The sequence below is a fragment of the Protobothrops mucrosquamatus genome, unplaced genomic scaffold (genome assembly GCF_001527695.2).
Source record: "Protobothrops mucrosquamatus isolate PMUCROS unplaced genomic scaffold, P.Mucros_1.0 scaffold760, whole genome shotgun sequence".
In the NCBI taxonomy this organism is placed as follows: Eukaryota; Metazoa; Chordata; class Lepidosauria; order Squamata; family Viperidae; genus Protobothrops; species Protobothrops mucrosquamatus.
Window position 1 is genome coordinate 5,157 of NW_015387029.1, and position 13,330 is coordinate 18,486.

A 13,330-nucleotide genomic window follows, 5' to 3' on the forward strand; every position below is an offset into this window, starting at 1 on the left:
TTTAAGAAGAGACTGGACAGCCATTTGTCCGAAATGATATAGGGTTTCCTGCCTGAGCAGGGGGTTGGACTTGATGACCTCCAAGGTCCCTTCCAACTTTATTATTATTATTATTATTATTATTATTATTATTATTATTATTATTATTATTATTATTATTATTATTATTATTATTATTATTATTATTATTATTATTATTATTATTATTATTATTAAAATGGGTTACTTCGGCTTGATCAATGTCATTATGGCTACTGACCTCCAACAGAGAAGGCCTCACTGAGGCACCTTGAAAATCAGGGATTTTGGCTCAATCTAACCAACACTGACTTCAGGTGCTCAGTTTCATGTACTGTATGTCAAATACCCAACTTCACCTTCACTCTCAATTTCATCTGCTCTGTGAATCACAAGAGACATAAAGATGTTTTTTTCATGTTTGGTGCACAAGCAAAATTTAATCCTAAGTGGGAAGCCCTTTTCCTTGCAATTATTAAAAGAACAGTAATTGTTAATGCATTCCCTGTGGATTTCTGCCCAAAAAAATCTTACAAGATATACCTGCTTTACAAAAAAATATGCTCTGATGTTTCCTGTTGGGGCAGGATTATGTCATATGTCACGTTGCCTTGTCTTGCAAAGAATGAATTCCTGGGTTTGGTGAGACTTAGATGGCCTTCATTTCCACTTTGATGAAAGCCCAAACACAGGTAAGAGAAAACATGGTTGATATAAATTTGCCCCAAGACCATCCAGATTACATGGCCTGTCCCTATTGTGCTAAAGCTCTGGTGAGATATCCAAGTGCTACCTGCAATTCAGCTTCTGCATAATCCTTGATTTCTGATCTAAAGGTGACAAGAATGACTCAGCTTCCACACCTGCTACTGCTCTTATGCTTCCTACCTCCAGCTAATGCTAAGAAGATGCCAAACATGGGTGTGTTGGCAAACACTTTCCAGATTCAGCAAGAATATTACAGGCCTGGTGATCTCATCATTGGTGGGAATTTGCATCTGACAAGCATTCAATACTTAAACAATCCACCTTTTACTAAAGAACCATCCAAGATTCTTTATGAGCTGCTGTAAGTTTCACCTGTAACAGAAATATATAGATGATAGTTTGCTTTATTTTACGTTCAAGGATTCCTTTCAGAAATACTTGTTGTAGTAATCTTTGCAATGTCATGGGGTAGCTCAAAACTTTGTACTTTTCTCAATAAAATTTAAATATTGTCTCTTTGATAGTTAATCAGAATAGAACTTGGCGATCATCTAGTAAAGTAAGCAGTGGGGTACCACAAGGTTCTGTCTTAGGCCCAGTATTCTTCAATATGTTCATCAATGACTTAGATGAAGGAATTGAAGGGGAACTCATCAAATTTGCAGATGACACCAAACTGACAGGAGTAGCCAACACCTCAGAAGACAAACTTAGGATACAAAAAGATCTAGACAAACCTGAACAATGGGCCCTATCCAACAAAATGAGTTTCAATGTGGAGCAAAGCAAAGTTTTACATTTAGGCAGGAAAAATCAAAGGTACAAGTACAGATTCGGTGAGAGCTGGCTTAAAAACAGTAACTGTGAGAGGGACCTTGGAGTCCTAGTGGACAATCACTTGACTATGAGCCAGCAGTGTGCAGCAGCAACCAAAAAAGCTAATACAATCCTGGGTTGTATATACAGAGGCATAGAATCAAGATCACACAAAGTATTAGTACCGCTTTATAAAACCCTAGCAAGACCACACCTGGAATGCTGTAGCCAATTTTGATCACCATATCACAAAAAAGATGTTGAGAGCTTGGAAAAAATTCAGAGAAGAGCAACTAAGATGATCAAACACCTGGAGACTAAAACATACGAAAAATGGCTGCAGGACTTGGGTTTGGCTAGTCTAAAGAAAAGAAGAAATAGGGGAGACATGATAGCAGTATTCCAGTATCTGAGGGGCTGCCAAAAGGAAGAGGGGTTCAGGTTGTTCACCAGAACACCAGAAGGAAGGACGAGAAACAATGGTTGAAAACTAATCAAAGAGAGAAGCAATCTGGAATTAAGGAGAAAATTCCTAACAGTGAGGACAATTAACCAGTGGAACAGCTATCCTCCAGAAATTGTGGGCACTCCATCACTGGAGATTTTTAAGAAGAGACTAGACAATCTGTCTGAGTCTCAGACACCTGTCTGAGTTGGTACAGGTTCGCCTGCTCGAGCAGGGGGCTGGACTAGAAGACCTCCAAGGTCCCTTCCAGCTCTATTCTAGTCCAACCCCCTGAACAAGCAGGAGACCCTATACTATTTCAGACAAGTGAACTGTCCAGTCTCTTCTTAAAAACCTCCAGTGATAGAGCACCCACAATTCTGCAAGGCAAGCCATTCCACTGATTACTTGTTCTCCCTGTAAGGAAATTTCTCTATAATTCCAGGTTGCTTCTCTCCTTGATTAGTTTCCATCCATTGTTTCTTGTCTTGACTTGTGGTGCTTTGGAAAATAAGCTGACCTCCTCCTCTTTGTGGCAGTGAGATGGACTTAATGGATGGATGACATGTTAATTGAGTCAATATTTTTTTAAAGACTATAATTCTCAATCTTTTTAGAATTCATCATCAGAAAGAGGAGAAACAATATAAAATGTGAGGAGGATGATAAAACATTAGAAATTGTCCTGGCCTGGGGAAGAAGTTGACTTATTGTATTAATTTACACAGAAAATCATAGTGGAAAATTTAAATAAAAGCTCAGTCCTTTTCCAGTGTGGCATATTGAAAAAAAATAAAGCTCAGTTTTGGAATCAGCAGTGCTCATTAATAATCTATGTAAATCTATGCTGTGAACCCAACTGGAGTGTTGTGATCAGGAACAGTTACCAGACCGGAAGAAGCTGCTCAAAGAGAGAACCAAATTCATTTGGGTTGTAAAGGAGCAACTGGGAAGGATTCTAATCACTGCAGGAAAATGAAGAAGTGAGGGATGACATGGGGTATAAAATAGTTCATGATAAGGAAAGATAGGCTTTTGTCCAAACTCACAAAGCCATCCAAGTTTAATCAAGGTATTTCCTTGAAAAAAAAACCAAGCCCAATGAAACATGCGATTTGCTGCTCTAAATAAAACCAGAATAAGGCAATTCTAATTCCACCAGCACATAGATGTTGTGCTGTAATGTGTGTCCCAATGATTTTCTCACTATAGGCCTATACTCAAAAATTACCAGCAGTTCCTGACCTTGAAGTTTGCCATCACAGAGATCAACAAGGATCTGCTTCTCCTTCCCAACATCACCCTTGGCTTCCACATCTACGACAATCACCAGACTGAGAGGAATAGTTCCTTTATCAGCCTCTCCCTGCTCTCCATGCAAGGTCAAATGGTTCCAGGCTATAAATGTGGCAGGCACGGTACTCTGCTCTCTGTCATTGGAAGTGGCAACCCAAAATCCTCAAGGCAGATGGCCTCCATCTTCAGCATCTACAAGGTCCCACAGGTAAGGGGGCTTCACTGCATACAATATGAGGTAGACAAAGAACAGAAACACACAGCCACCAAAGATGAAGCCAAGTTATTTTGAAGGGGGGGTGGGAGGGTGGCATATCAGGGGTATATGGCTTAGAGAATCTATGCTTTTGTTGAATTTATTTTTATATTTTATGTATCAAGATACATTTTTATACAGTATAACTCCAAAGAGAGAGAGGATGAGATAATACTGAAATGCTATACTTGCCAAGAGGAATTATTTCTCGACTTTCATAAAAGTGTAGCTACTTTTTCAATGCAGTTCTACGGACCTGCCTCAACTAGATCTCCCAAGAAAGCAGAACTCTTGAAACAGGCATTGTCTCAAAAGAAACTTTTTATTGAGTTAGTTATGGCAAGAGAGCAAAGCAAGGTCTGAGATTTGGCACATAAATGATTACATCAAAAAAGCAATTCACGTCTCCTCCCCCCAGTGTCCAGTTGAAATCCAGCCAATCTGCAGATGCCATAGTGTTATGAGAAGCTGGAGATTTAGCGGGTTCTCAAGGTCTCTCCTGGTTTCGTTTCTCAACAGTCTCCGGCTCCATTTTCTGGAGATAAGGCAGATGTTTTCAGGACACATTCCTATCTCCCAGAAGGAGGGCATCTCAGAGTAGAATAAAGTAGATAATATTCCTGCAGCAGGCACCCTCCTCCAATAGTATGGCAAGCCCCAAAAATACATAGGCAAAAGCAAGAGAGGGAAAAAAGGAAGGATTAAAGGCAAATACAATTGAGGGGCTCTGACATTCACCCCCCCTAATAGAAAGACAAATCCACCTGAAAAACAAAACAGGAAGTAGAAAAAGAACACAAAAAGAAACACATTAATCAGGCTTATCTGGATAGTGTGCATGAAAGCATTTGCACAATCTAGGGCAGGGGTATCAAACTGCCGGCCCACGGGCCAGATGCATCACCAAGAAACCATGCCCACCTCATTGCCAGCAATGGGAAAAAAGCTCCGATATGTCACATGACGTCACGTGACATCACGACTTTGACATGTCTGATCTAGGGGCTCTAACATGTTTCTTATAAACCCACTCATTCTATGAAGCAGGCAGGTATTTCCAGGCCACTAAATACTGTATGGACCCATGATGTTTGCAGGAATCTAAAATATTCTTAATTTCAAAGTGTTGCTCACCCTCAATCATAATAGGTTGAGGAGCCAGAGCAGTCACAGGTCTTAATTTGGAGGTGACTTCAGGTTTCAATAAGCTACAAAGGAAAACTGGGTGGATTTATCTCCAACTCTTAGGGAGTTCTAGCTCTACTGTAACAGGATTAATAATGATTTAATAGGAGATGGACCAAAAAAAAATTGGGTCCAGTTTCTTTGATTATGCAATGGTTGTAAGAATCTTGTGGAGAGATAAACTTTATCTCCAATATGGAAAGGTTTAGGTTCCATTCCTTTCTTGGCAGCCTGTGCTTTATAAGCTTCCCTAGCCTCATCCCGGGCTTTTCTAGCTACTGGCCAGATGTTATGCAATTGATGAACCCACTCTTTTAGGGAAGGAATGGTGGGTTTAGTAGCAGGCAATTCAGGCATAGGAAGGAAACTCTGGCCATTTTCCACTTGGAAAGGGATGAACCCAGTGCTAGATTGTACTGCATTATTGTAAGCCACTTCAGCAAACGGCATCAGATCAGTCCAATTGTCTTGCTGATAATTAATAAAACAACTGAGGTATTTTCCAGAATAGAGTTTGTTCATTCTGTTCCTCCATTTTTTTGAGGATGATGACTAGATGACAGGCCCTGAACTGAACCCAGAAGGTCCAAAAAGGTTTTCCAGAACTTAGAAATTAATTGGACACCTCTATCAGATATTATACATTTTGAAGCACCATTAAGGCAATAGATATGTTGCACAAACAGCTTAGCTGTTGGGATCTTCTGACACCGGATAAATTGGGGTTGTTTAGAAAACAAGTCAGTGATGACCCAAATGATAGTGTTTCCCGCAATTTCAGGCAGCTCGACAATGAAATCCATAGAGATCTCTTTCCAGGGGGCTGAAGGGCTCACCACCAGCTGCAGGAGGTGAGGCATTTTTCCCTGCCTGTGTTTAGCAGCAGCACAAATAGTGCCGTTAGCCACATAACTTTCAATGTACTTCTTCAAGCACAGCCACCACAATTGCCTCTTGAGGAAATGAAGAGTCTTTACAAACTCAAAGTGTCCTGCCATTTTTTTAATCGTGACAGGCCTGCATGATTCTCAATCTTTGATTGGCAGGCACATAGAGCTTTCCTCCAACCCAAGCTAACCTATCTTGCACAGAACAGAGATTCTTATGGCTGCTGAACCACTCATCTTTCCCCAGTGCCTTCCTGAACTCCCCAACCACCACATCATCTAAGGGTGGGGGTTTTCTTGCCTGACCTCTTGTGATGGCTGTGGCAGCCAATTGCTGTGGGGAAAGTAGAGGTTTAACCACTTCCACATTCACACTATTATATTGCAGCAAATACGGCCAGCGTACGAAAGATACAGCCCTGAAGTCTTTGGGAGTCGTGGAGCTCCCCTGAGCCCCAAAGGTGGGGGGTAGAGCTCCAACAACACCAGATGATGAGTTCCCTTACTCTCTGTATCAGCTTAATACTTTCTTCCCTTATGTTCTGACCCGTCACAACCAGGCAATATGGTGGCATTTCCTAACAAGTGAAGCAGCTTTAGTTTGCAACTCAGGGTGAGCTACTCTAACTGGTGGAACAATAACCAAACAATTGAGATCCTTAAAGTCACCATGAAATTTTCTTTGTCTTTGGGAAAAAAATCTCACTTTCTCCAGCTCTGTGTCAGCTATGAGTTTTCTCAAGGAGACAGAACCCTTTATCCTTCCTTCTTCCGGATTAATCCCAATGAATTTCCTCAGTATATGGGTTTAGTCCAGCTGCTCCTGTATTTCCAGTGGAACTGGATTGGGCTTATTCCCTCTGAAAGTGACAGTGGAAAACATTTCACCTCAACTCTGATGCCAATGCTCAAGGAGAAGGAGATCTGCTTGGCCTTGCCTAAAATATTCAATTTTGATATTCTTGTTATTAAAGTGATGGGACCACTTATTTTCAAGATGTTTCAGGAAGCTGAAGTGATTACTCTGTTTGGAGACTCCACTATTATTTCAATGGTGTTGCTCATCCTTCTTAGTTATGGACAATCCATGTCATTTCGGAAAGTTTGGATCCTACCTTCCTTTTGCGATTTTAGTGTGGTGGGATCTAAACAAGTATTGCAATTTAGAAAGTACTTTCACGGGGCTTTGCATTTTAAGGACCACACAAAGGATTTCTCAGAATTCAGCCATTTTCTCCTGTCTTTAGACCCTTTGAACCCAGAAGGAGATGATTTACTCCCACTATGGTGGGAAGAAATGTTTGATTGTGTAATCCACAAACCAGGAGAGATCACTAAAAAGTGGAAAAGACAATGTACAGGAAAGGAGAATTTGCAGAATCTACCATCTTATATATTTGAAACAATCATGACAGGTGAAAGTTATAATATCTACAATGGCATTTATGCTCTGGCACACGCTCTACATGCAATGTATGGATCAGAAGCACGGCCAACCATGATGAGACTTGGAAAGACGATCTCAAATGTCCAGTCATGGCAGGTAATCTATGTATTTTTTTACTCAGGCCACAAATGATTAGAGAGGAAGCTCCCGGGTGCATTTCACCAATTACTGATTAAATAGCTATATGCTACCCTATCTCAATGAAAGTCAAAGCATATTAAAACAGAAATTAATTAAAAATTAATTGAAAAGGGATAGAGGAGGGAAAGAGAAGTAAACCAACTAGATGTATGTAAGATCCATAGAATCATCAAGTTTTCCCTCAGTAGGTACACCCTGAATCCAATCTGGAAGGAGACATTCAACTCCTTTTAACCTTGGTTTATGTTTCTATAATTTAGCATCCTATGTGATCCCACTCCATTTGTTCAGTTTGCCATTTGTTGAACAGTTCAGCTGTTGAACAGTATCAGTCAGATAATTTTGTTCCTCCTTATAGCTCAGATCTCCACCAAGAAAACTCATCTAGCTTTTCATCTATACCCCTGTCTGTTAAGATGATGGTCATCACAGAACGATCGAAGCCGTGATGTCTTATTTGTACCTTTAAAGCAAGTACTCCAATTTCTGAAGGTCTCCTTTCTTTCAGCTTCTTGACTATTTGAGGAAGATCCAGTTCAACAACAGTGCTGGAGAGGAAGTCTTCTTCTCAGAAAATGGACTGGGATCTGCTAGTTATGATCTTTTCAACTGGGTTCTTTTCCCCAATCAATCTTTTGTCCCCATGAAAATTGGGCAAATACATTCTGGGGCTCCCCCAGGCCAGGATTTCACCATTAACTCCAGTGCAATCATCTGGGCTACAGAGGTGAGCTGGAAGGAAATCTTGTAAATTCAGGAAAAGATTCGTTCTCTCCTGGGATTGACCAACATCCTTCTAACTGGAAAATAGATCTACTGAATCAGAAAATGTGGCAGACATTTTATGAAAAACCTGCTTTGAGTGTAACACATTTGAGGTATCATTTGGGGCAGGTTCATTTTTTTAATTTTTTATTATTTATTTATTAACTTACTTTTTTTAATATTTTACCCATCTCACCAATAATACAACTATAGGCAGTACAGAAACAACAAAATGAAAAATACAATAAAAGCAATCTGAATTAAAAGACATGAAGCAATGCGATTGGAAAGGATTTTCTGCTTGAAACCCAGGATGCCATGAAGAGCAGGCAACAGTGTTTTCCATGGACCATTCCTGTTCATTTGGACCCTCGTGATTCTTTCTTTTAGAAAAGCTTTAGCTCAGTGTCAAAAGCCTTCCTTTGTATGTCAAGGTCCCAGTAATAATCTGCAGCAACTATTGGTGGTTTCTGAAGGCCCCTCATCTGAATTCTCCAAGAGCTATTCCAGGTTTCCTTAGCTCCTGGTGAACCCTTTCTTTTGAAGACCTTCTTGAAATGGAAATAGGAAGCTGGAAACAACAAATGAAGCATGTTCATTTTTAGGACAACTCAAGCATTTCTCTTTTCTCTCTTAGAAGGTGCCCTTTGCCAGGTGTGGCATGAAGAGGTGCCAGCCAGGAGAGAGAAGACGAGTTCCAGAGGGCAAGCAGATTTGCTGCTACCAATGTGACTCTTGTCCAGAAGGGACCATTTCTAATCAGACAGGTACAGCCAATTTGGGAAACCTCCTTTCATTGTAGATCTTCCTGGGACAAAGAAACTCTGGCTATCAGACTGGGAATCCCAGAGGGCCTGCGATGGCTCCCTGACCATGGGGAACATCAGGGTCCCTTTTTTGTGTTTTTTTTTACAGTTCTTATAATATTTAATAATAACAATCTTTATTAAATATTTTGTATGTATTTTTTTAATTAAGTGTTGCACATGCAGTAAGATATGGACAGTAAAGATGGGGCCATAAAAATACTATAAATAAAAATAATAAATAATAAAATAAAATAAAATAAAATAAGGAAATAAAACAAAATAAAACAAAACAATACAAAATAAATAATATAACATAAAATAAAATAATAAAATAAATAAAAATAAAGTAATAAAATAATATAAAATATAAAATATAAATAATATAAAATAATATAAAATAATATAATAATATAATATAAAATAAAATAAAAAATAAATAAAAATAAATAAAAATCTCTCTTTAGGAATGTAAATTTGGAAGTCCTGTCCTCCCACCACTGAATACACAATAATTCCAGGGCAAGAATTGGTCAGTCCCTCCACTCTGTTCCACTCCCATTCAGGCATGGAGGGATGTAGGGAGTGGGGAAACCCAAGAATTTGTCTTAGACCCAATACTCTCCAATATCATCATCAATTATTTAGATGAGGGGATAGAAGGGGAATGTATCAAATTTGAAGACAACATGAAGCTGGCAGGAATAGCCAACACCCCAGAAGATAGACTCAGGATAGAGAGGGAGCTTCATAAGCTTGTACACTATGCCAGTATCAATAACTACAAGAGGGATCTTGGAGTCCTACTAGGCAATCTCATAATGAGCCAACTGTGTACTGCAGCTGTCAAAAAAGCCAATACAGTCCTAGGCTGCATTAACACAGGGATGGAATCAAGGTCACATGAAGTATTAATATCACTTTATAATGCCTTGGTAAGACCACATTTGGAATACTGCATCCAGTTTTGGTTGCCACAATATTTAAAAAGTTGTTGAGACTCTAGAAAGAATGTAGAGAAGAGTAATAAAGATGATTGGTGGACCGGAGGCTAAAACATATGAAGAAAAGTTGTAGGAATTGGGTATCTCCAGTTTAATGAAAAGAAGGACTAAGGGTGACATGATAATAGTCTTTGTATACCTAAGGGGCTGCCATAAAGAAGAAGGGGTCAATCTATTTTCCAAGGCAACTGATGGAAACTAATCAAGGAGAGAATCAACCTACCTCTAAGGAGAAATTTCTTGACATTGAGAACAATTAACCAGTGGAACAGCGGCCCACCAGAAGTTGTGGGTGCTCCAACACTGGAGGTATTTAAGAAAAGATTTAAGAAAAGACAACCATTTTTCTGAAATGGTATAGGGTTTCCTACTTGACCAGGGGTTGGACTAGGAGATCTCCAAGGTCCCTACCAACTCTGTTATTCTGTTAATATTAGATACAAATGGGAAAATTCCTGATCACTATCCTGAATGACTGGCTTCCTATAGTTGGGGGCTCAACTCTTAATTTGTCTTATTTATGATTTTTTTATTTCTTTTTTTTAGTATTGAGATCTCCAAGAGAAATCTATACATCTTTGGGAGAAAGAAGAAAATCAATCTCTCTTTGCTTGGTATAAAATTTCTGACAGTGCAAAAGTTAAATCTGAGTGATAGGAGAAAACAAAATATTTGAAATATTTAGCATAGAATTGAAGCCACAGAACTCTCATTTACTGTACATTGTGCATTTTGGTGTTTCTTTCCTTTTGCCCTCCTAAAACAAATTTCTCCTGAGAATCACTTTTGATCAGGCTAAGGATACCTTCTCTCACCCACCTCCCATTCTGCATTAATGTCCGTGTTTGTCTCTCTTGTTGTGATCTTCTCAGCAAACACCAATAGATAATGTATTTCAGTGATTCTCAACTTGAGTGAACTTCAGATGTGTGGACTTCAACTCCCAGAATTTCCCAGCCAGTATTCTCTGAGTTGAAGTCCAGACATCTGAAAGCTGCTGACATTGAGAAAAACTAATGTAGACAAAAATCAAAGAGCAGGATTTGTGGATGACAGATATATTGGTATTCCAATATAGAGTGAAAACCTCTAATCCGAATTGAAATAGCCAACTTATAAGACCATTAAAACTCAAGAGATCCCTGTGCATTATCAACACATCCCCTGATTCATCTTAAACCAAGGAAGATCTAACCTTTCTGGTGGACTATGGTGTATTCTATTACTTTCTTTTTGAGTTGTCTGCTGCAGACATGAGTCACAACTTAGGCCCTCTGTGGGAGACAGAGACCTTCCTCATGGTAGGTGCAACTGAAAAAGCTAAACTTTTAATTTCAGATGGAGCTCACTGTGACCCTTGCCCAGAACACCAATACCCCAATAAGGATAAGAACCACTGCATTGCAAAGAAGCTCCACTTCCTTTCCTATCAAGACATCCTTGGATACATTTTAGCATCTCTTGCTCTTTTTCTCTCTGCGATAACATCTGCAATCCTGGTGATTTTTCTTAAACATTGCAACACGCCAATTGTCAAGGCCAACAATCGAGATCTCACCTACATCCTCCTGGTCTCCCTCCTGATCTGCTTCCTCTGTTCCTTCCTCTTCATTGGTCAGCCTGAGAAGTTTACCTGTCTCTTCCGACAAGTTGCCTTTGCCATCCTCTTTTCCCTTGCAGTTTCCTCTGTCTTGGCTAAAACTGTCATGGTGGTTCTGGCCTTCATGGCCACCAAGCCAGGGAACAGTACAAGGAAACTCTTAGGAAAACCACTGACCAACTCCATTGTCTTAGCCTGTCCACTGGTCCAAGCAAGTCTTTGTGCCACCTGGCTAATAACCTCTCCCCCATTTCCCAACTTGGACTTCCACTCCTTGGTAGGAGAGACCATCCTGGAATGTAATGAAGGCTCAGCTTTAATGTTTTACACTGTCCTTGCCTACCTGGGTTTCCTGGCTCTCGTCAGTTTCATTTTGGCTTTTTTGGCTAGGAAATTGCCTGACAGCTTTAACGAAGCCAAGTTCATTACTTTCAGCATGCTGATATTTTGCAGTGTTTGGATCACCTTCCTCCCCACCTATCTGAGCACCAAAGGGAAGGCCATGGTGGCTGTGGAGATCTTCTCCATTTTGGCCTCTGGAACTGCTCTCTTGGCTTGTATCTTTTTTCCCAAATGCTACATTATCCTACTGAAACCCAATCTGAATTGTAGAGAAAATATAGTAAGAAACAAGAATAACTAACTAATGCAGAGATAGGCCACATTTACAATATATTTGACTTTAAGGTCTGTTTAGGGTTAGGGTTGTCATTTCTAAAAAAATGATGACATGAAGCATGATCTTCCATTGTGAGTAGCATCAAATATTTTGACTTTCAAGCATATAATAATCTTGCTGTAGTTCTCGTATATAAGAGTGCCAGGATTTTCTAGTTGCCTGTCAATTAATGTGACTAAAATCTGTTTAATAGACAAATTGAGACCTAAGGAATATAGCCTTTCAGCTCCCAGGACCCATGGTAATTTTTATTCGAACATTCTCATAGAAGGCAGAACGAGAAGAAAACGGATGGAAACTGATCAAGGAGAGAAGCAACTTAGAACTAAGGAGAAACTTCCTGACAGTGAGAACAATTAACCAATGGAACAACCTGCCTCCAGAAGCGGTGAATGCTCCAACACTGGAAGTTTTTAAGAAGAGACTGGACAGCCATTTGTCTGAAATGGTGTAGGGTTCCTGCCTGAGCAGGGGATTGGACTCGATGACCTCCAAGGTCCCTTCCATCATCATCATCATCATCATCATCATCATCATCATCATCATCATCATCATCATCATCATCATTATTACTATTATTATTATTATTATTATTATTATTATTATTATTATTATTATTATTATTATTACCCTATGAATCTCAACATTCAAAAATTTCTTCCAACCAAGACCATTGTTCTCTGTAGATAACAGAAAAGCAGATCTATTAGGTTATTACTTATAAATATGCATGCATTATTTCTCCTTCCCTTATGTTGCCTCACTTTTTTGAAATAAATTTTTATTAGACGTTTTACAAAGAGCATAACAACTTGCATTTCCCCTCCTTTCTAAAATCTATAACTTGATCCTGAGATATAAAACAATGAAAACAAGAATTAAAACACTTTAAATCCATTTAATCTGTAAACATACACATAATCTCTATGTATATACATATGTATGGATGTACATGTGTGTGTCTGTATGTATGGAGGGATATATAGATGATAGATAGATAGATAGATAGATAGATAGATAGATAGATAGATAGATAGATAGATAGATAGATAGATAGATAGATAGATACTGTAGATAGCTAGCTAGATAGCTAGCTAGCTAGCTAGCTAGACAGACAGACAGACAGACAGACAGACAGACAGACAGACAGACAGACAGACAGACAGACAGACAGACAGACAGACAGACAGACAGACAGACAGACAGACAGACAGACAGACAGACAGACAGACAGACAGACAGATAGATAGATAGATAGATAGATAGATAGATAGATA

The 13,330-nt window shown here is 39.3% G+C and overlaps 1 protein-coding gene across 1 annotated transcript; it reads left to right on the forward strand.

The window, feature by feature from the left end:
• The first annotated feature begins 671 nt into the window (after window positions 1-671).
• LOC114922749 (vomeronasal type-2 receptor 26-like) lies at window positions 672-12,017 on the forward strand. The gene is made up of 6 exons (XM_029284611.1): window positions 672-710; window positions 855-1,087; window positions 3,200-3,491; window positions 6,327-7,154; window positions 7,708-7,926; window positions 10,959-12,017. The coding sequence occupies exons 1-6, from the start codon at window positions 672-674 to the stop codon at window positions 12,015-12,017; spliced, it is 2,670 nt and encodes an 889-aa protein (XP_029140444.1).
• The last annotated feature ends 1,313 nt before the right edge of the window (window positions 12,018-13,330 follow it).

What these genes read in the sequence shown, in the direction of transcription:
- LOC114922749 (XM_029284611.1), top strand. Translation starts at nt 672, where the DNA reads ATGGCCTTCATTTCCACTTTGATGAAAGCCCAAACACAG. An exon ending in TGATGAAAGCCCAAACACAG is followed by an intron (nt 711 to 854) that starts GTAAGAGAAAAC and finishes TCTGATCTAAAG; the next exon opens with GTGACAAGAATGACTCAGCT. An exon ending in CAAATGTCCAGTCATGGCAG is followed by an intron (nt 7,155 to 7,707) that starts GTAATCTATGTA and finishes CCTTTCTTTCAG; the next exon opens with CTTCTTGACTATTTGAGGAA.